Source organism: Cricetulus griseus, chromosome 5, assembly GCF_003668045.3.
Source record: "Cricetulus griseus strain 17A/GY chromosome 5, alternate assembly CriGri-PICRH-1.0, whole genome shotgun sequence".
Lineage (NCBI taxonomy): Eukaryota > Metazoa > Chordata > Mammalia > Rodentia > Cricetidae > Cricetulus > Cricetulus griseus.
Genome location: NC_048598.1, coordinates 127,887,844 through 127,914,164, shown reverse-complemented (window position 1 = coordinate 127,914,164; position 26,321 = coordinate 127,887,844). Strand labels below are relative to the sequence as shown.

General features: G+C 41.4%; 1 protein-coding gene across 3 annotated transcripts in view; it reads right to left on the bottom strand.

Moving 5' to 3' along the window:
* Nucleotides 1-25,132, bottom strand: part of Ppp2r5e (protein phosphatase 2 regulatory subunit B'epsilon) — a 140,816-nt gene extending 115,684 nt beyond the window's left edge. The window contains exons 1-2 of one of the 3 annotated variants that reach the window (XM_027418261.2): nucleotides 24,794-25,132; nucleotides 22,454-22,617 (exon numbers count right to left, since the gene is read on the bottom strand). In XM_027418261.2, coding sequence (XP_027274062.1) covers nucleotides 22,454-22,610 — 157 coding nt within the window. In that variant the 5' untranslated portion in view covers nucleotides 22,611-22,617; nucleotides 24,794-25,132. The remainder of the gene's footprint in view (nucleotides 1-22,453; nucleotides 22,618-24,793) is intronic. The other 2 variants (XM_027418260.2, XM_027418259.2) reach the window with 2 other exon arrangements.
* Between the last annotated feature and the right edge of the window lie 1,189 nt (nucleotides 25,133-26,321).

Here is a 26,321-nt window from a genome sequence, read left to right as displayed (position 1 = left end):
TGCTTTCTTCCTCAGCAAGAGCTGAGCAGGGACCTTTCCCAGATAACAGAAGGACACTGGCAAGAGTGGCCTTGAACCCTGACCTCAAGGACAGAAACCTAACCACTGTCCATCAACAAGCACCTACCAGCTGTCGGTACTGCTGAAGACACTCTACACACATCACTCTTCCATGAGTCCTGTGAGGTAGATGCTTTCACTACTTCATAGATGGGCAAACAGGCTCTGAGGTCATTTGTCCAAAGAAAAAGGACAAAATGAACAGGGTGAATGCCTTTTCTCATCTTGGCAGGAACTCGAGGCAGGTCAAGGACAAGTATATTTTATAACTCTCATTCCAAGTGGACACTGTAAAAACTGTAGCTTCTCAGAGGGAAGAAAGAAAACATCTAAGTGTATTCAACTAAATGCAGGTTTAATGCTAATCAAAATTACCACATGCTCAAATCCTAGTTTCCATAAAAATAGCTAAGGAAAGGCCAGGCATTGGTGGCACATGCCTTTAACCCCAGCACTTGGGAGGCAGAGGCAGGCGGATCTCTGTGAGTTCAAGACCAGCCTGGTCTACAGCTCGAGTGCCAGGATAGGCTCCAAAGCTACACAGTGAAACCCTGTCTTGGGAAAAAAAAAAAAAAAAAGCTAAGGAAAAATTCACAGATGATGAAAAAGTTAACACATGAAATACATATTCTAGGCTACCTGCTGCAAAGATACTTTTGCAAAACTCCTAAAAATTTGGGTAGATTTTTTAAAAGATGCTTCAATGTTTCCACTTAACATAAAGTGTTCGGATAATAGCTACTTCCTTTCTGTCCAGGTAGCACCCACTAACTACTTAACTGTAATTGGCAACCACCAACAGTGCCCTCTGCCATTTCACCATGATGATAACTAGTGTCATGACACACATCCAATTCCCCAGTCTCCACCCACTCCAACTTGCCACACCAGCTGGAGAAGACAGGTGAACACAACGCTTTAACATCTGTCATAACACAGCAAGCTCATGCTTGGCTAGACTAGTCTTTAGATTCGGTGATGTACTCATTTTGACAGCCTCCAAATGTTACCCAAAAATTCTTTTTAACTGCTTTGTAAAGCTCACTAAGCAAATGTTATATAGTGATTTATCATTTTACTTGATGTCAATAAGACTAAATAGATTTTAAGAAACAAACACCCACACTTCTAAATACAGCACACAAAGATATTATTCACAAAATCCAACTGAGCCCCAAGTCATAAGATCAGGTAATAAAGTAGCATCTATAAATAAATGGTAACAAAAGGACAGCTACTATTATATTTAACATTTATTATGTATAAATATACCATTTATATATGACATTTACTGGTATTCTTAGTGTGAGCTATACTAACTCACAACAGTCCTCACAAATAACCACACTTTTGGGGGATGTTATTAACCACTCATGTTCTCCAAACGAATCAGACAAAACTTCATGACTAGCCCACCAAGAAAGGGACAAATCACATTTCCTCACATTTATGGACAGAAAGCAGTATCAAATACTTTCTCATAGAGAAAGTAATTACTTTCTGAGGAAAAAAAAAAGCATATAAACAACTTTGGAGAAAGTGGGTGGGAGGGAATGTACTACATTAATACAAATTAAAAAGAATAACCATTAACTAAATTTTTGATAAAATACATCATCCAAATTCAGGAAGATAGCTCAGTGGGTAAAACTCTTGCTGTGAAAAATTGACGACCTACATCCAATCCCTGGAAACAACATAAAAGGACAGACAGATGTGGTAGAGTCCAACTGTCATCTCAGCACTCCTACAGGTTTAACATGGAAGGCAGAGGCAGAAGAACTGCCTCGGAGGCTGCTAGCTTGGTATTCACAGGAGTGAATACAGTCAGCAGCAATATTATAGACCCTGCTTCAGCAACGTGGAGACAGAGAACTGACTCAAAAGTTATCCCTGCATGTCCATGTATACCACGGCATACATGCAACCATGCTCACTCACACGCTTGATCTGTGTCTGACATATAACATAAATAAACCTTTAAAGATTATTTTAATATCAACTATAGATTCAAACTCATAGGTATGCAATCTGACTAAGCATAAAAATGACTAGTCATTCTGAAACCCACTAACCACTTAGGCACTGACTGTGGAAAGCCCAAATTCTGTGGTCCTTTTATTTACCTGGTTAGACTCTTCAAAGGTCAGAGCCTGAAATGGTATCAGGTGATCTCTTTACCTCACTCAGATAAAGCATTAAAAATCCAGTTCCAACTCCAACAGGAAAGCACTCACACAGACTATATGTATAAAAGTCTTGACAATTTTTGTTATAACAGAAAAAAACAAAACAAATTTAGGGAGAGGGGAGAGACAGGGTTTCACTATGTATCCTTAGCTGACCTGGAAAACTCTCTGTAGACCAGGCTAGGCCAGAATTCACAGATACCTGCCTACCTCTGGTTCCCAAGTGCTGGGATTAAAGGTGTGTGCCACAACACCCAGGAGGAGTTTAAATTAGTTACAAGAAGATGAATTAACTTTTTCACTCTGTCATATCTGAAATCTTCTCAATTATTTCTAAACTGTACAATAATCTGAGGAGCACAAATGTTTACCATCTTACCTCACTGTGGTTTACTGCTGTTTAAGGTCTCACTGAGTGAACTTCTATGGATGCTTCTATGGCTAGTTTTATGTCAGCTTGACAAAGGCTTGAGTCATCTGAGAAGAGGGAACCTCAATTGAGAAAATGCTTCCATAAGACTGTGCTGTAAGCAAGCATGTAAGGCATTTTCTTAATTTTCTTAATTGATGGGGAAGGCCCAGGCCATTGTGGGTGGTGCTATCCCTGGGCTGGTGGTCCAAAGCTCTGTAAGAAAGCAGGCTGAGCAAGTAAGCAACTCTTCTCCACAGCCTCTGCATCACCTCCTGTCTCCAGGTTCCTGTCCTGCTTGAGCCCCTTTCCTCCTCAACCTGCTTTTTGGCCGTGGTGTTTAATTGCAGCAATAGAAACCCTAAGACAGATGCTAACAGTGATTTTAGTTCTTAAAACAAAACAAAACAAATCAAACAAAAAGTCTAGTTCTAATCCTCTAAAATCTTTACTTTCCAAATGAATTAACCATTATAAATGTCCCTCATTATTCCAAGAAGTAGCTAGAGTGAACTAAAGCACTGAGGCCTGTATGGTGGCTCTTGCCTACAGTTTCAGCACTTAGGAAACTAAGGCAGGACAATTGCCACAAATGAATCTGAGGACAGCCCAGAGTAAGACCCTTTCTTAAAAACAAAAACAAAATTATAAAAACCATCACATGACACCTAAGAGCATCCAGTGTAATGACTTGGTAGCATCAACACAGCATAAAATTAAAGCTATAGATTGGGTTTAATTTTATAAGGACATTCATTATTTGTTCATATTTTCAGATTGAAAACTGCAATATTTTTAAAAAGCAAACAATCATTAACTTATTTGTTTTCAAAGAAACCTTAATACCATAAAAGATGACAAATAATATAATGTTATCATTGTATGATAACTTTTTAAATCCCAACTCCAGGCTAAGGATGCAACTCAGAGGTAGTGCAATTGCCTACCACGCATAAGACAATAGGTTTGATCCCCTGTACCATTTTTAAAAAGAGAAAATAAACCTTAATAAATTTCAACCCCAACAATAAGGCTATCTCAAAGAAATATTCTATCATGCTATTGAGCCAAGATCTCCCATCAATCAACCACACACACACCACAAAAACATACAAAAAAGTGAAGGGAAACCACTATTGTTCCTGCCTACAGAGGGGATTCTATAGGTGAGTTGTATATTTTGTGGGCATACAACTACCCTGAGGATAAGGACAAACTCCATAGTCTAGATGATTTGACTCCTAACAACTTTAATAACCTCATTCAGTGTGATTTCTGGTCCTAATGGACTTTTTAGAAGACAAATCTCATCCAGGTGTAGTAATATATGACTACAATCCCAACAATCGGGAATGAAGGTAAGAAGATCAGGAGTTCAAGGCCAGCTTCAGAGTCACAGTAAGTTATTAGACCCTGTCTCAAAGAAAGAAAAAGAATGTCATCAATCTACTTCCATCTTTAGATCTCAACATAAACATTACATCCTCCAAGAAGCCCCTTAATTTTCCAACAGAACTCATCACTGTCAGAATTATATATGAACTGAAACTATCACTTGCAAGAGCAGAGACTGGACCCATGATGTTTTGCTTACACTACATTTCCAGGAGAATGTCTGGTCCATCATAGGACTCAAAAGTTTTTGAATGAATAAGCTGAATTCCACAACTCCTAGAATATTTCAATAAGAAGTTAAAGTCCCTGGAATAACTGAGTTAGCAAGGTCATTCAGACTCCTTTTGTGGCAACATGGGAAACATAATATTATGACAAAACTTTAACATTTGTGTCATGGAAGTCTCACCTTCATTCAAGAGTTTAAGTATAGTCTAGCATTCCTAAGACAAAAGTGTATAGGGCTAACAAAATGACTTAGTGGGGAAAGGCACATGCTGCCAAAGCTGACCATCCAAATCCCCAGAAAACACATGGTGGGAAGAGAGAATAAACTCCCATAAACTGTTATCTGATTTCCATTTGTAAGCCATGGCATGCATGTATACACACAACACGTAAATTAAGTGTGGGGAAAATTAAATACTCTTAAAGTACCACATTTCCAGAATCCTCCACTAAACCAGAAAGCTTCAAATAAACTCCAGTTTAGCTGAAGTATCTTTGAAAACACCAAATCCTGATGTAAACACAATAGAGTATAGCTCTATACAACAGTCTTACAGAACTAACTGTATTTTCTCAGCAACCAAGTGGTCCAAAGGGGATCTGCACAACAGAAAACTTACAGATGCTCCCCCAAGTTCAGCTACATCCCAACTTGAGGCTATTGTGTTTTAAATTTTCATCTTTGTTTTTAAAGTGTCTTTTCTTTTTTAAGTATTTATAATTTCACTCATGTACATAATAAACTGGTCATTTTCACCCCCATTACCCTGTTTTGCTGTCCTCCCTCTTTCATTGAAACTTTTTTTCTGGGCTGGAGAGCTAAATCAGTGGTTAACAAGCCTGCTTGGGTGCACACCTTTAATCACAGCACTTGGGAGACAGATCTCTACGAGCAGAGACTAGAATGGTCTACACCAGTTTAGCCAAGGCTATAGAGATTCCGTCTCAAACAAATAAAAACCCTGCTGTGAAAGCTTGAAGGCCTGAGTTCAGACCCCAAGAACACATGTAACACCAGACACAGGAACTTGAATCTGTAATTCCAGTGCTCATATGTGAAATGGGAGGTGGAGCCAAGACCTCCAGAAGCTCACAGGCCAGGTAGCCCGGTATACACAGCAGTGAACAAGAGATTCTGACTCAAGATGAAAATCAAGGACTAACACCTGAGGTTGTCTTCTGACCTCCACATCAATACACAGCAAGCACACACCTGCACTCAGACATACATATGTATACACATACAAAGACAAAAAAAAAGTTCAAAGATAACTTTTTTTCTTCCCAATAAGCCCCATTCCTACTTTGAGGTCTTTTGTGTATGGTTGTGACCCACTTGCTGAGTTTAATTTTGGTTACTTGCATAAACATAGGTGGAGCATTATTTATTGGAGCACAGGCAACTTTATCAGTGGCTTCACCACCAAAGAAAAATGCTACCCCTCCCCCAGCAACCATTAAATAACAGCCCATAATCCACCAAGGAGGGGTGCCCCCCCACATGCGCCCCTCCCCCACATATAAAGGAAGATTGACAGGCCCAATCTTGTGCAGGTCCTCCGCATATAACACCTGCAGTGAGCCTTAAATACTATGGCTGTGTTGTGGCCAGAAGACACTATTACACATTATTTCTAAACGATGTGTAGTTGCCATTACAAACAGCAGTGCTTTTGTATGGGTTTGTTAGCGTGAGTGTTTATTGCCTCTATCTATGCACATGATGATGCCAAGACAGTTTAAGAATAAAGCTCCAGTGCAGGGTATTTACCCAGCATGCGTGTAAGACACTGGGTTCCATCACAGCACCACAAAAAAAAAGCACAGTGATAGACTTATTGATAACCTAAAGATCAGTCCCTATCCTAGTTTGCTCTCTGGTCGCTGCGATGAAATACCATGACCAAACATAACTTGTGCCGAAGAGGCTTGACGTGGCTTACAGGTTCCAGGCCATCACTGAGGGAAGTCAGGGCAGCAACTCAAGGCAGGAACTGAAGCAGAGACCATGGAGGAATATCCTAGTTTGCTCTTCAAGGCTTGCTCAACTGGCTTTCTCATACAACCTAGGACCACCTGCCCAGATGTGGCACTGCCCACAGTGGATTGGACCCTCGAACATCAATTACTATTCAGGAAGGTGTCACAGACTCGCCTACAGGCCAATCTGATGGAGGCATTTTCTCAGTCAAGGTTCCTCTTCCCAGATGACTCCAACTCGTGTCAGGTTGACAGAACTAAGCAGCACAGGCCCCAAGCTGGAGGGTGAACACTAAAACAATAGGACACAACAGTCTGTCATATTGGTGCATGCCTGCCATCCCAGCACTAAAACAGAAAGTCTGTGACAAGCAGGTGAGACTGGGATATATAGCAAAACCCTGTCTCAAGAAACAAACAAAACAAAGAGCCAGTGAGACAGAGCAGCAGGAAAAGCACTTGCCAGCCTAGTAAGCTGAGTTCAATCCAATGCAAAGGTGGAGGGAGAGAACCAGCTCAAATAAACTGTCCTCTGATCTCCATTTACATGGTGTAGAACACAACACACACACACACAAATAATAATTTAAAAAATGATTAATTAAAAAGGACATGAGCAAACTCTCAGCTATATTTAGTATTCTAATTTTCATGCTGGCAGGATATAGCAAGGTGAACATTAAGATTTTTTTTTCTTTTATTTACATGTATTGGGGATCCCTGAAGAGGCCAGAAGAAGACATCAGATCCCCTAGAGCTGGTTTTACAGGTAATTGTGAGCCACTCCACATGGGTGCTGGAAGCCAAACTTGGATCCTCTCCAAGAACAGCAATGGTGCTCAACCCCTGAGCCATATCTGCAGTCCGTTACTCTTTTTCATTTTTGAAGAGTCTCATGTAGTCTAGGATGAACCAGAATTCACAATGTAGCAAAAGCTGGCCTTGAACTCCTGATCCCTCTACCTCAACCTCCCAAGTGCTGGAATTATTTATTAGAATGTGTCACTGTGCCCTAGAGAAAAAAAAAAAAAAAAAAATGACTTTTCTTTTTTAAGCACTAACTAACCCAGGAGGCCTCAACCTTACACAAAGAACTGCAGGCAACTAAGGAAAGCTGGGAATGAGAGAGGTGGTCCTCCCCAAGGAAGAGCTGGGTTTGTCCAGTGCCAAATGGTCAGCCCTGAAAACACACATACAAGTAACATTATATGGACTCAGCAGTTTATATTTAGTAATATTGCATGCATATAGGTATATGGGTATACATGTATAATAGTAAGTGAAAAAAAGAGGCCATGAGTTTAAAGGAGAGTAGGGAGGGGTATATGGGAGAATTTGGAGGCAGGAAAGGGAAGGGAGAAATGTAAGTATATTGTAATCTCACAATTTAAAAACAAAATACCAAAAGCAAACAAACCACTAGCTATTGCAGATGACGATGAAGGGGCAAAGCATGTAGATGAACGTATGGACAGAAGACAGCATGAAAGAGAAAACCCTGAAACTTCCTTTCAAAGTCCTATGCTAATCTGTTTTCAACTTATTTTGACTTTTGTTCATAAATCAAGAGTAACTATCAGTCTTTTGATGCATATGTTTATGAAACATTAACAGAATGAGGAAAACATTTAAAACTTGTCGGCTTACCCTCACAATATACTATTCTTCTTTTCTGTTCTTACTATGCTTGATTTCAAACCACTCATTCAAAGTGGTGTGCAAGACAGACAACAGCTGGGATTTGTACACTGCTACCAGACAACCAACCTCTCAGTAGCCTGAGACCTTGTGTCATGGTCCTTCCTCCTAGGATCTAGAGAGAGGCACCCCAACAACACTCGACACATGCCTCCTGGGGCAAGAGCCTAGTTCCAAAGATTGTGTTTCCTTATTTCCAAACAGCACTTTTCCTAAAAGGATAACAAATCCCAATCTTTTCCATGTTCTTTTTAAGGTTTTATGTTTTTAAGGTTTTATTTTTACTTTGAATAGTATTCCAGGTACAAGTAACCCTGGATTAATTAAAATCTAACATCACTATGAAGTGTGTCCTTCAGGATGCCAACACAATGAATGAACTTTTGCCAGATCTCTTCCCATGACACTGCAGATTCTCAAACAAAGATCCTGACTCATCAGGCTGACTCCAAGAAAGATCAATGGCAAACAGAAAGAGAAGAGAAAAATGTTCATTTAGAAGTGGCTACACACTGGGGACTCACCACTCTACTTACCCCCACGTCTGCCCTGGGGGGGCGGGGGATTCTGTTTTACAAAAATTGAATTTCAAGTTCCAATTCTTAGTTCAGAAAACCAGGATCACCATTCAGACTTAAACCCAACCCCCTTCCTACAAAGGAAGAAAAGTAAGTGGCAGAGCAAACCCCTCCTTAGTGTACCAAACCTTCCACTATGGCTGTCAGGTCTCCTTTGAAACAGTAATTCACCCCAGCTTCCTACCTAGCCTTCTCCCCATCACCCTAAGGTGTTACTGCTGGCCAAGTCGCTCACCTCTCCTGCTTCATTGTAATCTCCTGACTTTAAAGGTTCTTGCAGTCAGTAGTAAGATGGCTCACTCAGTAAGCCATTGCAACACAGCACAAAGGACATCTCAGATTAGCCCCAAGGCTCACCTGGCTTCATTTATTAGTGGCTATAATAAAGAAGACACTGGAGCCTAATAAGAAGCCTGGCCTCCCAACATCCTCCCTCGCCGCCTCCCACCCCCAAGTAGCAAGTTGCTAGCCCTGGTTACCAGCAAACACTTTGCTCTTAAATGAGACCCCATGGGTATGCTGCCAGGCAGACAGCAGAAGCAGCACTATTTCTTTACCAGAAAGGATAATGTGGGTTTACCTTCTAAACTTCTAGGTCCACAGTTAGTCCAAAGAGCAAATGAACCATTCACAGGTACATTCAATTGTATTGCTATTCACCCAGCTTAATTTTGCTAATGATAGTCATCAAAAATCTCCAACTGGAAGCCAGACATGGTGATAGACAACTTTAATCCTAGCACTCAGGAGGCAGACGCAGGGAGATCTTTGTAAGTTCCAGGCCAGCCTGATCCAGACTAGTCAGTGCTACGGATAAAAAAAAATCTCCAAGTAACCACAGAATAGTCATTCAGTGCTTTCAACCTTCAAACACCTTCTAGAAACAATTAATAATAATAATAACAACAATAACACCTTCTATAATTCTGCTCGGTGTTAAAATGAATTAAAACTCAGATCCTAAGACATAAAAGAGAGAAAATCTTTTATGAGATTGCCCTGTACAGAGATGTATTATATGACAAACTCTCCTCACTGGCAAAATACGCGCACACGCACGCATGCACGCACGCACGCACACACACACATACACACTAAGAGAACAGGAGCAGGAGCAGCTCTTAGCCTTGGAGAACTCCTTTGAGAATCCGATAAAAGCTCTAAACTTTACCCAGAAAAATGTCAGCCTGTAAAGAACCAAAAAAACATTGGAATTTTGAGAGGATCCGGGACTTTCCTTTTTTGGGGGTAGGGAGGTTTGAGACAGGGTTTCTCTGTGGCTTTGGAGGTTGTCCTGGAACTAGCTCTTGTAGACCAGGCTGGTCTTGAACTCAGAGAGATCTGCCTGTCTCTGCCTCCCCTGCTGGGATTAAAGGCATGAACAATCCAGGACTTTCTATAACACCAATAAGAAGCCCTTAACAACGAGGAGCCACCTGTGACATGTGACACTGCTTATACTGAGAAAAATTCTCAATCAGACTTTGTCTCAACCACAAAAAGCTCAATAAAGGCCGGGCAGACTCAGGCAGATCTCTGTGAGTTTAAGGCCAGCCTGGTCTACAAAGCAAGTGCCAGGATAGCCTCCAAAGCCACAGAGAAACCCTGTCTTGAAAAACCAAGAAAAAGAAAAAAGCTCAATAAAGCAAATGTTTAAGATGTTTTCTCATTGGACTCCTCCTGCCTCCCTCAGGCTCAAGGCAAAGTGCTACAAAACCATGGTGGCTTAAAACCCAAAGCAAAGTTTCTGTCTAAAACAAAGCTGTGCTCCAGCCAAGTGTGCACTGGTAGATGGGCCAGAGAAGAGGAGGTGCAAAGCATGAATGCTGTTAAATGCCTAGGTTTATTATTCTGCAAGCATCCCCTTCCTAAACGTCTGTGCTTGTGTACTTGCATGTCTATGGATTTGTATGACAGCCCAAATACAAAGGGAGCTCTCAAGTTATATTTACTGATTAAAGTAAGCAATTACCCAGATTAAGTTCAACTTGAGAGCCTGCCCTGGTACCCAATGATAATTTTGCCTTCTAAGTGTCCACTAATGGAATTACCCTTGAAGGTAACTCTATGGCCCACTCTAGGTGCTTATCCAAACCAGGAAGTCCATCTGAAGCTGTGTTAATAACAATGTGGAGACTATTCCTAAGAACCAGTTCTCCATTCTGCTCTTAAGCCAAATTCTCACAGCTCTTCATGCGCCATTGCTTTCCTTCCTTAAATGGAAATAATTCATGTAATATACTAAAAGAATAAATGGCAACTGAAAAACACCAATAAAATTTTCCATTGTGCAGTTTTTCTGATAATTACAACCATTAATAATCTGTAATTCCTACAGTGTATCTAGGACTGAACCAAACACTTCCGAGCATTTAATCTGACTCTATCAAGTAGGTCCTATTACTCGGCCAATTTCAAAGAGGAAAAACAAGGTAGAAAAGTCAAATACCAGCAAGGAATAGAGCCAGAATCCAATCCAAGTGCATTTGACACCCACACCTACATTCTTACCTGAGGGAGCCCTACTGACTAAAGAAAAGCTCACAAATAATATTTTTTCAATGAATATTCTTCACTACATGCTTAGGTCTACTATAACTCAAAAATAAAATACCATAGTTCTGAAGGAAAAAAAAAAATCAACCACAAAACATTGAAATGAAATCTTAATTAGAAGGAATACCTTTGCAAAGCAAAAAACCGTCCTAGCCCTTTTCTTAAAATAACACAAAAATTATACTGATCTTTTACAAGCACTACAAAGCTTAATCACTAGTATGAACTGACACCAATAGAAAATGTAAATTTTATAACGCTCAGATCCGATGCTCTCCCTTAAGCCATATAAAGGAGTCTGGTGGTCTGATCAGCCTATGGGTGGTCCCAAAGACCAGCAGAGAAAGTCTTTCTCTGTACCTTCATTTGTACTTCTGTAGCACAAATTGATGAATCAGTAAAAGTGCTCTAATTCTGTCATACATGAGATATACATCCTCCTCTCTCCATCCTGCTCTTTTCACCCAGAAACATTTAGATGACCATCACAAAGTCATGCTCAGAGCTTTAAGTGGGCACTCAATTTGATCCTTTAAAATAAAAAGTTTGCCAGACATTGTGGCACACACCTTAAACCCTGTCTCACAAAACAAACAGAAAGATGATGATGATGATGATGATGATGATGATGATGTTGATGATGTTTCAAGGCTAGAGAGATGGCTCAGCAGTTAAGAGCTCTTAGAGAGGACTCAGGTTCTGTTCCCAGGACCCACATGGCAGCTCACAACTGTCTCTAACTCCAGTTCTAGAGGATGGGACATCCTCTTCTGAACTCCACGGGCACCAAACACATAGTGCACATACATACATGTAAGCAAAACACTTACACACATAAAGTAAAATAAATCCTTTTTAAAAATGTAAAAGGTTTCATCAAATAGATTCATAAATTGATATCAAGAATAAAATAAAATTTGTATTAAATCTTAGCTTTATTAAAGCTAGCTTGGTTTTCTTATTTCACTATTTAGGAAGAAAAAACAAGCATCAATCTTACTACTACTTATCAGGCAGTTAGCAACCTACACATCAACTAACCATGTTCACAATTACTAAGAAATATTTACTGAATGTCAATTATGTATAAGTTTCTAACAACCACTGATAGAAGAGAAACAAGGTTTCTATACCAAAAATTATTTTAAGCATGAAAGAAGACAGACAACAGATTAACAAAGATCAATCTTAAGATCATAAGAAATAATTGGAAGATAAACATGGTGGCTCAAAGCAGCAATGCTCACTCAGGGTGAGACTACAAGATCAACAGAAGTTTAAAGTCAGCCAGAGCTACATGAGACTGTCAAAAAACCATATAACCCCATCACTTAAAAAGTTGTAGATAAGGGGCTGGAGAAATGGCTCAGAGGTTAAGAGCATGAGGTCCTGAGTTCAATTCCCAGCAACCACATGGTGGCTCACAACCATCCATTATGACATGTGGTGCCCTCTTCTGGTGTGCAGATATACACGGAAACAGAATGCTGTATACATAATAAATAAATAAAAATCTTAAAAAAAAAAAGAGTTGTAGATAAGAAATTCAAAGTCATCTTCAACTACATAGGAAGCTTGAAGCCAGCCTGAGCTACGAGAGAGCATGTATCCACAAAACTGGGGGGGGGGGGGGGTTAAGCAATAGGGTAACAGAAACTTCAAAGAGGTCCCATTTGAGCTAAAACTTGAATGATAAGCAGTCAAGGAAGAAAGTTCTACATATAAAGAAACCAGTTCACATTCACTGGGTACTTGGGTACTTCAGTATTTATAGACCTGTCTTGGTTACATCCTACAAAGACCCATGCAGTAATTAATTCTTTTTATAGCTTGAAATGTTTTACACATAAACATGCACATCAACAATACTCAAAACAAAATACCAACACTAATTCTCAACACTTCAGTCTAAATCAAGGCATTTGTCTAATGAGAGGGAGCAAGAACTGAAGGGCTAAGTCTGGGAGAATCTGGAAAAAAGCAACAAATTCTTTCTTTCAAAACATAGGTCTACCCAAGAGAACTTTGTAATTCTAGGGAGTTCTTGAAACTGTACACAGTCCCAACTAGATGGAAACCCATGAACCTCCAGTGAAGAACTGTGACTGAGTATCCACAACCCAACATCCTAAAATTCAGACCCCTACAAACTCTACAAATTTGAGGGCACAAACATGATGTCACAAATGGAAAATTCCACCTGACCTTATTCAACATTTGGGTGGCAGTAAAAACACATGTGCTCTCTAAATATTATCTAAGATTACTCATGTGCTATGTTTACAAGTTATTAATGAAACAACATGAATTCATGTTTAGACTTAAGTCTCATCTCCAAGATATCTCACGTATAACTAACTAACCCTTGAAGAACCCAGATTTAAGCTACACATGTCCATTTTACATGTAAAGTATTTTAAAGGTATGGAGAGGAGAATATTTGTAACATTCTAAAAATAGGCAAACAAAATTCATAGCCTAAAAATACTGAGACTTAAGGAGAAATGTCATGAACACATAAAATACATAATACAGCATCATCTACTTTATCACTTACTACCATGAAATATACATAAACCTTATAAAAAGTCAACATTTATAAAAATTTAGAAACATAAGCATAGATTATACATGATGCCACTCACAACTAGAGAAACATAAGGGCACATAAAAATACCATATTTAAATCAGATATACATGCCCATAATCCCAATACTGAAGAAGCTGAAGGGAATCGATCACAAGTTCAAGGCCAGCCAGGATTTAAAAAAAAAAAAAAAAGTTGAGCTAATAAGACCCAGTAACTTAGAGAGAAGAAAGCCCATTATTAAATCCTAACTACATAAAATTAGCCCCAGTCTATATTGCATTACTGTAATTTCATACCCACCTTTTACTGCTTCTACTGTGAACCAAAGAGCTGACAGTAGCTGCTTGAAGCTGTGTGACATCTCCAGGAAGTAGTCCATCTTTCTGGCTAATTACAACACATTGTAAACTATGGTCTCCTATGCTTCTCACATCTTTTTCACAGAATATAAACCATACAACACATAAAAATGTGTGGTAATCAACTGTTTACGTTAGGACTTATGGTTAGCAACAGGCTAATAGTATAATTTTGGAGGAATGAAAGCGTTCCATCGGAAGCAAGAGTAGACCTGAGAGCCCTGAACAACTTTACCACAGCCACTTCTCAGAGCGAGCCATTCACCATCACTCCATCAGAGCCAAAACCTAGCAGCCACCAGTCCCAGTTCTCAGAAATGCTCATAGGGAGCATGACACCACAGACAGCAGCACAGGGAGCTGTGATTTGGTGGCCTCATGCTGTAGCACCTGCTAGCAGGGTTAAAAAGGTTTTAGGACTTAAAAGGTTTTTTTGGTTTTTTTTTAAAGGATATATGGCATTCATCAACAGAATAAACATAAACCTTCCTTTTTGGCTTCTGATATGTATATGCCAGACTTCCAGTCTAGAAGAGTAATTTCAGAAAATAACAGTGCTGTACAAGAGAGAGAGGATATCCATGTTGCCAATCTTACAGGTCCTCGTACACTTCCAGCTCAAGCCATTAGATCTCATTAATGATCAAAGGGAGAAAAAAGAGAGAGGGAACTCTCTCTCCCAAAGGCCAAGCCCTTCCTGAGAGAGGAGGGTCCCACCTTACTATTTATTGCAGAGACACCCCCTCCATGGGTTTCTACCACAGGATCCCAACTCTTCTGTGCAGGGAGAATTGATGGAGACAATCAGACTGCAGGAAAACAAGATAGACCAGAAAGCTGGAATATGCAAAGGAGCTACAGTCTGCAACTCTGCAGGGGCCTCCCATGCTGAAGACAACCTAGGGAAGGTGGCAATGAAGATGAGGAAAACTAACATGAGACCCCAAGTCAGCAGCTGCCTCAACAACCATACATCACAATTTCCAATTGCCAAGGCTCTGATAACTTTAAACTACCAATGGCAAACAGACAAAAGCAGTCAACCCACCAGCTGAGAATATGTCCACCTGGGAGGCTGAGAAGGGCAAGGCTGAATAAATGTTGGCTCACCATCCTCTACCATCTGGTCATCCAGCAAGAAAAAATAAACATGAAATTCCAGTAACAAGAAATGAACAAAAGCATAGAGCTTAACACATCAGTGCTTGCTTTGTGGAGATTGACTAGACAAGAACTATCTGCACTAACTAGAGTGCAAAAAGTTTTGATTATTTTTATCTAAGCATGTCTCTTTTCAATAGTAACTTTTCTGAAGTCTGCTTTTTCCTCAATGTACTTTCAAAGGTTTTAAATTGTTTCCTATCTGACCAAGTTGAGATCTTAAGTTTTGGAGTGTGTGGTTTTGGGATTTTTTAGACTTATTTTGTGTGTCTGAGTGTTTCATCTGCATGTATATATGTGCACCACGTGTATTCCTAGTGCCCAGAGGTCTTGAATGCCCTAGAATGTCTCCAGTCTAAGAAGTTCTTTTAGTTTGGTTTGTTTTTCAAATCAAGGGCTTCTCTGTGTAGATCAAGCTGACCTCAAACTCAGACACCTGCCTGCTTCTGCCTCCAAAGTACTAGGATTAAAGGTGCATGCCACCAAGCCTGGCTAAAAAGCTCATTTTTAATTTACAGTAGAAAGTTTACAACTAGACTTTTCCGAAAAATAAACCTTGAATGTTTTACTCATTTCAGCTGTAAAGGGTGGCAGGAGACAGCGCTTCTAATCACTGTGTTCTTCAAGGGGTGACTGTAGACACAAACATTCCAAAACCCAAAATCTGAACAGTTAAGAAATATTCAACCTGTGCTTATCAGACATCATAGAAATAAATATAAATGCAAATAATACTCTACTTTTAAGCCATAAGTTATGAACACTTATTTTCTACTTTTTCTCTGGATGATAATTCTCCATGCCACAAAAGTAAATAATTAGGATGTATTAAAAAAAAAAAAAAAATGCTCCCAGAGACAGTGGGTAAGAGTGCTTTTTGCTCTTGCAAAGGATTTAGTCCCAATACTCACACTGAGTGGCTCCTCTCTCAAACTCTAGCTCCAGGGAGTCTAACACTGTCTCTGGCTTCCGACACTTATGCACACAAACTCAGAGACACACACATGCATATAATTAAAAATAAATCTAAAAATGAGAAGGGAAAAATACTTTTACCTAAAAGCAAATAAACTAATATAATCTTTCACAATTGCAAATAATACAGTTATCATTCCTTCCCTTGAAAAAAATAATACCATGCTTTCTCCAGTAATACAGAACAACTTTAGTGTGTGTTAACTTACACATATTCTCTTAGCTCAAAGCAAAATGCATATCTATTTTTTAAACCACACACACACACACACACACACACACACACACACACACACACACACACACACACGTAGCTACCTGAAGAACACATATCACAATCAATGGTATTTAAAAAAAAAAAAAAATCAATGACTCTCAATTTGTTTTATATCAGGTATCTATTTGAAGTATTATGAAATTCTTCCATTTAAAAACAGATAAGAGGGAGAGGCAAGATGGCTCAGCAGGTAAAGGCGCTTGCTGCCAAGCCTAATGACCAGAGTTCAATCTGTGGAACCCTGTACTGGAAGGAGAGAACCATCTCCCACAAACTGTCCTGACCTCCACACATACTCCATGGTACACACGTGCTTATACACTTACACACACATGCATGAACACATAAAACAAAAATCTTTAAAAAAAAAAAAAAAAAAAAAGGTTTGCTCTCAATAATATGGCAAGACATCAGTAACAGTTGAAAAGTCCAAAAATGTCCAGGATAGCTATTCCAGTAAATTCAAAACATTCACAAATTGAATTTTTGGGTTGAAAAAGGTTTGAAATTGCAAAACTGTACTCTTGCTTCACCATTTTAAGAAACTCCATTTCAAGTTTTTCCACAGAAGGCATCTTAACACTGACATATTGCTCTCAAGCTGCCTACAGCTCAGGGCTAACAGGTGGCACTCGCTGACATGGCACGGCCACTGAGCTGTGCCATCCTCACACTGTAAGCCAGGAGAGAAGGCTTGTCAGGAACTCCCTTGTCCAAGATAACATGACTAGTGGACAAGCTCCAACACTCAAAGGCCTGCACAACCCTCTCCTGAACAACACTGAGTCCAATGTGCAAATGCAATGGGAAACTAAAATATCAGACTTGAACCCTGTGAAAATCTGCTCTTTTCACACATACATCTGAATGCTCCAGCCCATTACCAAACCTGTAATTATACTGCACATCCTACTCCACAAGGTAGAGTTAGAAGATAAAAGAATCCAGTCATTTCAAAGGCACAAAACAGATCTAAATGGTAATGTGGAAGTTCTTACAAACTGCCACACTAAAAATAAAAGTTGAAGCTTCGTCTCTAGGACTGAAGTTTAAGTGGTTTTAGGGGCTAAAGAGATGGCTCAGGGAATAAACCACTTGCCAGAACTCCAGCAATTGGATGGCCTACCTCTAATCCCAGCCCTCAGGAAGAAGGAAGGGATATATAACCCTGAGGAAAGTCAGTCAGCCAGACCAGCCAATTAGGGAGCTCTGAGCTCAATATATAATGTAGAGTATGTATGATCTAACCTGCACACATTCACAGATACTTGTACACACATTCACAGGCACAGAGACACTTGTACTCATAGACACAGACACTTGTACATACACTCACAGACACACAGATACTGTACACTCACAGAGACACTTATATGTACTCATGCACAGAAATATAGTGTTTTTAGGGGGCTGCAGAGATGGCTCAACATTTAAGAGAACTGCTCTTCCAGAGGACCTGGGTTCTATTCTCCACACCAACATGGTAGCCACAACCTTCTGTAACTCCAGTCCAAGAGAATTCAATGCCCTCTTCTGGCTTCTATGGGCACTGCACACACATGGCACAGACAAATTCAGGCAAAACACCCATACATATAAATAAAAGGGGAAAGGGTATTTTTAGAAGCTGGGGTACAGCTCAGTGATGCAGCAGCTCTTGCCTGGCATACATAAGGCCTTGGGTTCACTCCCAATACCACAAAATCTAAAAGAATTTCACCACAAAGAGACAAAGAATTTTTTTAACTGAATGGTCACCACAGTTCTTGAAATGTCTGAAGTATCTACAAAATACCCTAAAAAACAACTGGAGAGCCAGAAATAATGACACCACTTTCATTATAATCCCATCTTCAAAGAGGTAGAGTTTTTCGAAACTATTTCACTCAAATCTAAACTTGTAAAATCGTCTGAGTAGAAGAAATAAGGAAATAAAGGCGTGAACGGGCCAGGGTGAGGGAAACAACACAAAGAAGCAGGCACTACCTCCACTCCTTATTTGACTAAGCACTGAGTTCGCCCAACTGGCATAACTGTCAAGCCTGTTGCAAGTCCAAAGAGCATCTACAGCAACTGTGGGAGGAGGTTTCAATTCTTTTTCCTAGTTTTTTTAAGCAAGGTCTCAACTGTGAAGGCCGGGTTGCCCTTAAACTCACAGTTCTGCCTCAGCCTCCTAAGTGCTGCTCTTACAGGCATGTACCACTAGTGGTGTGGTTCAAATCTTGGTAGAAATCTTGACATTTATTATAGATGCATGCATACATACATACATACACACACAGGCACTAAACTTCTATTGGAGTTTCCTTACCATTAAGATGGGTCCTTATGGTTCAAAAGTTTTAGGAAACTCCAAAAGCACTTTTATATAAAAAGAGAAAATTCAAATATGTGTAAAGGTTAGCATATCATTTCATTAGGCATAACTGAGGAAAAGGCAGGCCACTGTGTACATGTGCACAGGACCACATGTTAGTTTTGCTTTCTACAAATAATAATAATAATAATAACAACAACAACAACAACAACACCAAGGATCCAAATTTCAGAAGACCAACTATCACAAAGGAGGCAAAACAAACTTTCATTTTCTGTTACAGTTTTCCAACTAATCAGACCTCCCATGTGGTACACATACATTCAACCAGGCAAAACAATAATACATACACCTTAAAAAAAATCAAAATCAAAAATACACCTTAAAAAAAAAAAGAAATTCACAAAATCTAATCACAATGCATACTGTATTCACACAACCCTTCTGAGTTAGTCAGGGAAATGTTATAGAAAATTAAGTCCATACCTAGCCTTTATTATTTCTATACAGTTCATCTGGGTTTATTCTGGGTTTTCCTACAATAATGCTTTAAAAAAAAATCCACTGGGCAGTGTTGATGTATGCCTTTAATCCCAGCACTTGGGAGGCAGAGGCAGGTGGATCTCTGTAAATTTGAGGCCAGCGTGGTCTACAAAGGTACACAGAGAAACCCTGCCCCCAAAAAATAAGCAAACAAACAAAGTAACAAAATCCTAGAAAGGAATTTCTTCTATATGTTCTTTCTATTCTGTAAATTACTTCCAAAAAGTTGGTGAGAATATAAGGCAAAAAAATCAGCCAATCCACTACGAGGAGAACAAGTATCATCAGCTAAGCACCTCACAGTCACTGCCAAACCCAAGAACACACCTTTCTCAATTCTGCATCTTACTCTACTTCTCTCTGCTATTCTCCAGAGAGACACAGAAGCCTAAGTATGAACGCCTTGCTGGACCCTGATTCCACATCATGTTAACTACACAAGAATCACTGTCAGTCTATCTGGACCTGAGCTAGTAGGTAGTCTTTGGTCTCCTCTGCTGATAAAATATGCAAAGGTACAAAATCTATTCTTAGGAAACTTTTAATGCTGCCAGGCACAATAACATTTTAGAAAAGGGAGCTGAGAAAATGTGGCTCAATGTCAGAGCACCTCCCTAGGACATAAAGGGCCCTGGATTCAATTTCCAACATGAAGCTGGGCAGTGGTGGTGCACGCCTTTAGTCCCAGCACTCAGGAGGCAGAGGCAGGCAAATCTCTGAGTTCAAGGCCAGCCTGGTCTACAAGAGCTAGTTCCAGGATAGCCTCCAAAGCCACAGAGAAACCCTGTCTCAAGAAAAAAAAAAAAATCTCTAACATAAAAAAGAAAATTTTGTATTGTCCAATGATATTATAAAGAAATGTTTGCCATCCCTAAGCAGAAGGTAAATGCACATCAGAACTCCATCAAAGCAACTTGACAGCCTTGGGGATGCTAGTATAGGGGAAGTAACCACTGGTAGGGTATGCAGAAATCACAGCTCCTGTACACTGCTAATGGAAAGACAGCCTTTATGGAAAAACTACATAACAAGCCTCAAAACTTCGCATATGATCCAGCAATTCTCTTTCTGGGTATGTGCCCAAAAGAAAGGAAAGTGGGGACTCTCAACAGACATCTGCACACTCAAACTTGCATTATTCACAACAGCTAAAATGAATGAATGATAAACAATACATGCTATATATACATATATACTAAAATATTGCTCACCCTTAAAAAAGAGTAAAATACTGAGACATGCTACAATGTGGATACATCTTAAAACATCATGCTAAGTGAAATAAACCAGTCACAAAAGGGCAAATGACTGCATGACTCAAAATAGTGACCCTCATAGAGGCATAAAGGGAAATGAAGTTGCTGGGGGCTGGCAGGGGAAACCAGGGCACAGAGAACATGAAAAGATGGCAGGTGGATGGTTGTGATAGACACACAACAATGGGAACATACTTTCTGCCTGCCACTGAATTAAAACCTTAAAAATGGTTAATGAGCTGTGTCTGGTAGTGCATACTTTTAATCCCAAGAGTGGTTGGTTAATGGAATATCTTACATCTATTTTAATTGTACGTGCTCAATGGGGGAGGGAGTGAGAAGAAGATAAAACATGTGTCCAAATTCTTCTCATACATGCCTGTTTATACCTTTTCCATGAATGCTCAGTTAATTTAGGTGACTACATGAGTCTTAAGGAATAACTGTAGAGATTCAGGTAGTGAATTCCTTCTAATCCTAAAACATTTATTCTGGGCTTGCTGGAAATAAAGTTCTCTCCCTGATACAGATGTAAACAGCCATCCCAAGTCTACTTCAGATTAAATGAGTTATAAATCCAGTATGTCTCCTGACCTTTTTATTTATCCCCTAGAATCTTCCTTCATGTTTTTCCTATAACCTCATATAATCTATTCTCATTTTCCCTAGCAAAATCTTAAGTCGAAAATCTTCTACCAGGCATGGAGGCAAATACTCTGGAGGCAGAGGCAGACAACCCCTCTGAGTTTCAGGCCAGCTTCATAGTCAGACCCTGTCTCAAAAATATATAAAATAAAATAAAAAAGTGTTCTGTCCCTCAAAACTTCCCAGAGCAAATCTTCACTACTTGGTAGACAAATCACCCTTTCCCCTTTCTTTCTTCAGTGCTGTAGCTCTGAAGTCTCAGGAATGCCAGGCAAGTGTCCTACCACTACCACCCTTCCTAACCCCATACATCATCTTTCCAGGACTCAGCGCCCACATCAAAACCTTACTCTCATCTTACACTACTGTGTAAGATAGGCCTACTAGTACACACCTCTAATCCCAGCTCATGGGGAAAAAAGGCAGAAAGTTCAGCAGCTCAAAGCCAGTTTCAAGGTTCAAGGCCACAGAGTTCAAGGCCAGGCTTGGCAACATAAAACCTTGTCTCCAAGAACTGAAAATCCTTGCTGTGAAGATGAAAATATCAAGCAAATATGATCACTAAATATTTGTATTTGTATTATGTGAAAATGCTGCAAATGCTATTATTAGAAGCTCTACTTTCTTGACCTTTAAAATTCAGTATTTTCAAACGCCACTTCTTTTGATGACAAATTGGTAGTACTATCTCTTTCACTGGGGTCTACTTTCCAAGACTGTGCAATGTCAACAAGCAAATCAAGAATTTAAAAATGTAGATAGAGCCAAAGACACCATTCAGCAGATACAGATGCTTGCTGCCAAAATGGGACCACTTGAGTTCAATCCCTGAAACCCACATGGTAGAAAGAGAGAACCAACTCCCACAAACTGTCCTCTGACCTCCACATATTCATAATGTGCAAGCAAGCAAGCGCCACACGTGCACGCGCGCGCACGCGCGCAAACACACACACACACACACACACACACTCTCTCTCTCTCTCTCTCTCTCTCTCTCTCTCTCTCTCTCTCTCACTCACTCACTCACAAAACGTCAGGATGGGAAAAAAATCAGACATTTCTACCATTTAGTTTTCCAGCTTATCAACTGGAGAAATTCACTTATAGGATAAGTGTCTTTGGATGAGCCCTTTAAAAAGTAAAGCATGTAGACTTGGTCACGTACCAGGAAATTCTGGGTCTGAAGCCTCTCAACTCTCCAAATACTATGCAGACACTGATCAATGGGTCTTACCTTTCAGCAGCGGCAGAGGTGTGAGCTCAATGGGCTTGCCTTGAGATCTAAACTGTGAGGAGCTCTGCGACCTCTTCTGTCTGGCTTTTCTGACGGACTTCCGAGAAAATCCGTCTACTTTATCCACTGATGGAGGAGTAGTTGGTGCTGAGGACATATCCCTACTGAAGAGAAAAAGGTGACATGAACATGGTCCCAAGGTTGTACACAGTCTAAAATTCTTATATACAATATTCATGAAAATGTTTTGGGAATATGTAACCAAAAAAACATCAATTAAGAAAAGTCTTCTCAAGGGAAAAAATATAAAAAGTAACATGACTACCATTAAGCAAAATGAGAGCTCTAATGTATTACTGCTCCATTACAATCATTAAAAAGATTGTTTGCCTGGACTTCAAGTGTCTATATTGTCTGCCCATTTTAATTGCACAGCTATTCCCATCTTGGGATTCCTGAAGTGATTTTGGAGCTATTCTTAAGAGCTGGAAAATGTCCATAGAAACATTTTCCCGACATATTTAATATTATGAATGGGCTAAAACCCTTTCTGCTCTTCAAGAATCTACATAAATGAAACCAGGTGTGGTAGTCAGTCATCCCAACACTCAAAGAGGTTAAGGCAGGAAAGGTTATGAGTTCAAGGCCAGACTAGGCTACACATAGCAAGTTTGAGGCCGTCCTGGGACACACAGTGAGAGGAGATTCTGTCTCAAAAAAAAAAAAAACACAAAACAAACTACATCAGTATCTGACAGCAGTGAAATGTACAATTACTGACACTTTCTAAGCAGGTCTTTCAGTGCAGTGTGCTTCGATTGCTATTATGAGCTACCACAGCACAAATGAGGACAGGCTCAATTACTTGAAAGAGAACACACAAGAGGCATAATTAAAATTATTTCAAAAAAGTCTTTTTAAATGAAGCCATCTTAAGTTATTCAAGTTTAATAAACAAAACTATGATAAAACCTAGCAGGAAGCTGAACTGAAAACATAATTTCACAGCCTTCCTAGATGAAGTCAAGTTTTAAGTTCAAATATTGTTGTGTTCCATCAAACTGATGGAACAGCTTTCTACAATTTTTTAATCTTCTGAAATTATTCAAAAGGATGGATGCTAAAAGTCCCAAGCATTAAGCTCAGCCTCATTCACCAAACTAAACAGATGTCATCATCCAGGTGGCACTGAGGCTCCATGCAAGATTAATGGCAGAAGGGATAGACAGAATGCATACAATGAAGTGCTAAAACACAATTACTCAACTGTCACAAAGACACCTAAGACAAGTGCTTTTGTAACTTTCATGAAGAGTAAGACAGTTGCCTCCCCAATTTGTAAGGCTAAAGTCATCTGAATTACCTGGATCCAATAAAAATAACAAACACGGGGCAGAGGGGTGAACAGTGTTCAGGGTTAGTTTGGAATTTTGAAGACTTCTTGGTTCTTTCATTAGAAAGTTATTTTGTTTTGTTAACTATCTAATTTGGTCTTAAATATAATGTGACAGATAAAAATCAAAATTGTAAATTATAAATACTGTCGAAAATGTCAGATTACTTCAAAATACAATGATCCCACCAGCAAGAAGTTCCACATGCTACTGGTACGATGTAAATTTAGGGATATATATATATATATATATATATATATATATATATCGATCTCATATGTGATTATTTAGATTTCATTCTAACCCTAGAAACACAAGATTTCTGCAAACCTCTTCCTTCATCACTCATTTTGTCTCTCTTATCTCTAAAGATGATCTATAGGTAGTTTTCTTCTTAATCATTTGCCTCTTATGAGCACAGCTCTGAATAAATGTCAAGGATCTCCTCAACTCTAAAGCATTTGCAGAACTGGTAGTAACAGCGGGGACCCTGCAAAGCCCAAAGAAACAGGTTTCACCTGGGCCACTGAGACCGAAGCTTTAGCATTCTCCAAACAGCAGGCAACCAGGGTTTTTCCAAGGGGAAGGAAGGGATCAGGGAAGTGGCCTGTTTGTCTGGAGGTATGTTCACATAAACCCCAAGCCCTGGAGAAGCTGCGCGGCCACGGAATCTTTCCTCGCTGCTCCCCCGCCCCCGCCAGTGGATAAGGGGGGTGGGGGCAAGAAAACGCCTCAAAAGCGGGAGGGGAAAGGGTCGGGAAGGCAGAGTGGAAGAGAGGTGGTGGCCTCCAAAGCCTCTGCAGGTAGATCAGACAAGTGGGCCGGGCGCTTGCTCCCGCGCACCCCACCCCGCCGCACCCCTCCGCGGCCCGGGCCTGGCCTTCCCGAACCCGCCGCTCCGCAGGTTCCCCGGGAGGCAAGCCGCGGGACCAGGAGCCGAAGTTACCTTGAAGCTTCTGGGGAAGAATCGAAGATGATCTGTGGCTGCGCGGGGCGGGCGGCAGGCTAGGGGCCGCGGCGGGGGCGGGCGGCGGCCCGGGACGCACAGGGGGAGGTCCAGGCAGCGGCGGAGAGCCCCGGGCTACGGCAGTCCGGGGCGACGTCCCTCCGGTTCCGCGGTGGCGGCGGTGCTTCTAGGCCTCTCGGCTGGCCCCAAACCTCAGCGCTCCGAGCAGTGGCAGCGGCGGCCTCACGAGCCTCCCCCGCGGGCCCGTCCCATCAAATCGGCACCCACCCGGTTGCGGCTCGGCCGGCGGCTCTTCGTTCACATTCCCGGCGGGCGGCGCCTCTACTCGTTGCACCGGACCCGGCGGCGGCGGCGGCGGCGGCGGCGGCGGCGACGCGAGGAGGGGGAGGAGGGAGGAAGCCTGGATCTGCAGCGGCAGCGAGCGCGGGAGTCGGGAGGAAGAGCTGGAGCCGCCGGAACCGCCGCTGCCAGAGCCGCCGTTCGCTACCCGCGCAAGGTCCCCGTCAATGCCCCTTTCTCTCTCCTATTGTCAATATCACCGGGCGGCTGAGTCCATGGCACACACGCAACCGAACCTCCTGGCTGGCAGAGCCCGCCTCCGACGCCCGCCCACTGGAGACTTCAAACGGGAAGCAAGACTTCATTGGTCCTCGGGAGCCTTCACTCCCCGGCTAGCATGTTCGGCTGAGATCTGCTCGGGGATTGGCGGCGCGGGGAGGGGCGGAGAAACAGGAGGGGTGTGAAGAGACGAGGCCCGCGATTGGGCGAGGCGCCGGGGACCCGGATGCAGCCGCGAGCTCGGGCGGCCAGGCCGCCGCTTCCGCCAGGGCGTCTGAAGTGGGCAACTGCGGCGTCTGCTGGGCCTGAGAGGAGCGCAGCGCGGCGGGCGCGTCCGAAGCTGGAGCTTCCGCACGGCGGGAGCCTGTGGACGGCGAGCGTCTTTCGCTGGGGATTCCGAGGGCCACAGGGCGGCAGCCCCGGTGCCTCACGGTTCAGCCCGCAGAGCTCCGCTCAGCACGGACCCCGCCAGTCCCTATGCCGCTCTTGTCGTCGCGGCCCTGGAAACTGGCCGAAAAACCCCCTGTGGCCTCTGCTCAGCCAGTGGGAGGCCTGGCCACGGTTTGGGCTCTCACCTAACCCCCCCCCCAAAAAAAAAAAGTCAGTTCTGAGCATCAGCTCCTTGATCTCGGTAGAGGCCAGCGCTCCGGTAACTTGTGCAGATGGGAACGCTGTCACCACCAGACTGCAGCCTCGCATTCAGATTACCCGCATTCGCTGTTTCTGGGCTGTGAAATATACCCAGCCCCCACTTGACAAATTTTATTGACAGTTTGAGTTTATAGAGATGACTTACCTCTATCTAGAACGAGTACTAAAATACTTTAATGTGTGGTTTTGCATCTTCGGTGAGCCCTAGGCCAAATGGTACATTTCCAGAGAATATTCTTAGACTGTCAGTCAATTTGAATGCAAGATGCATACATTTGTTATAGGAAAGAAAAAATCC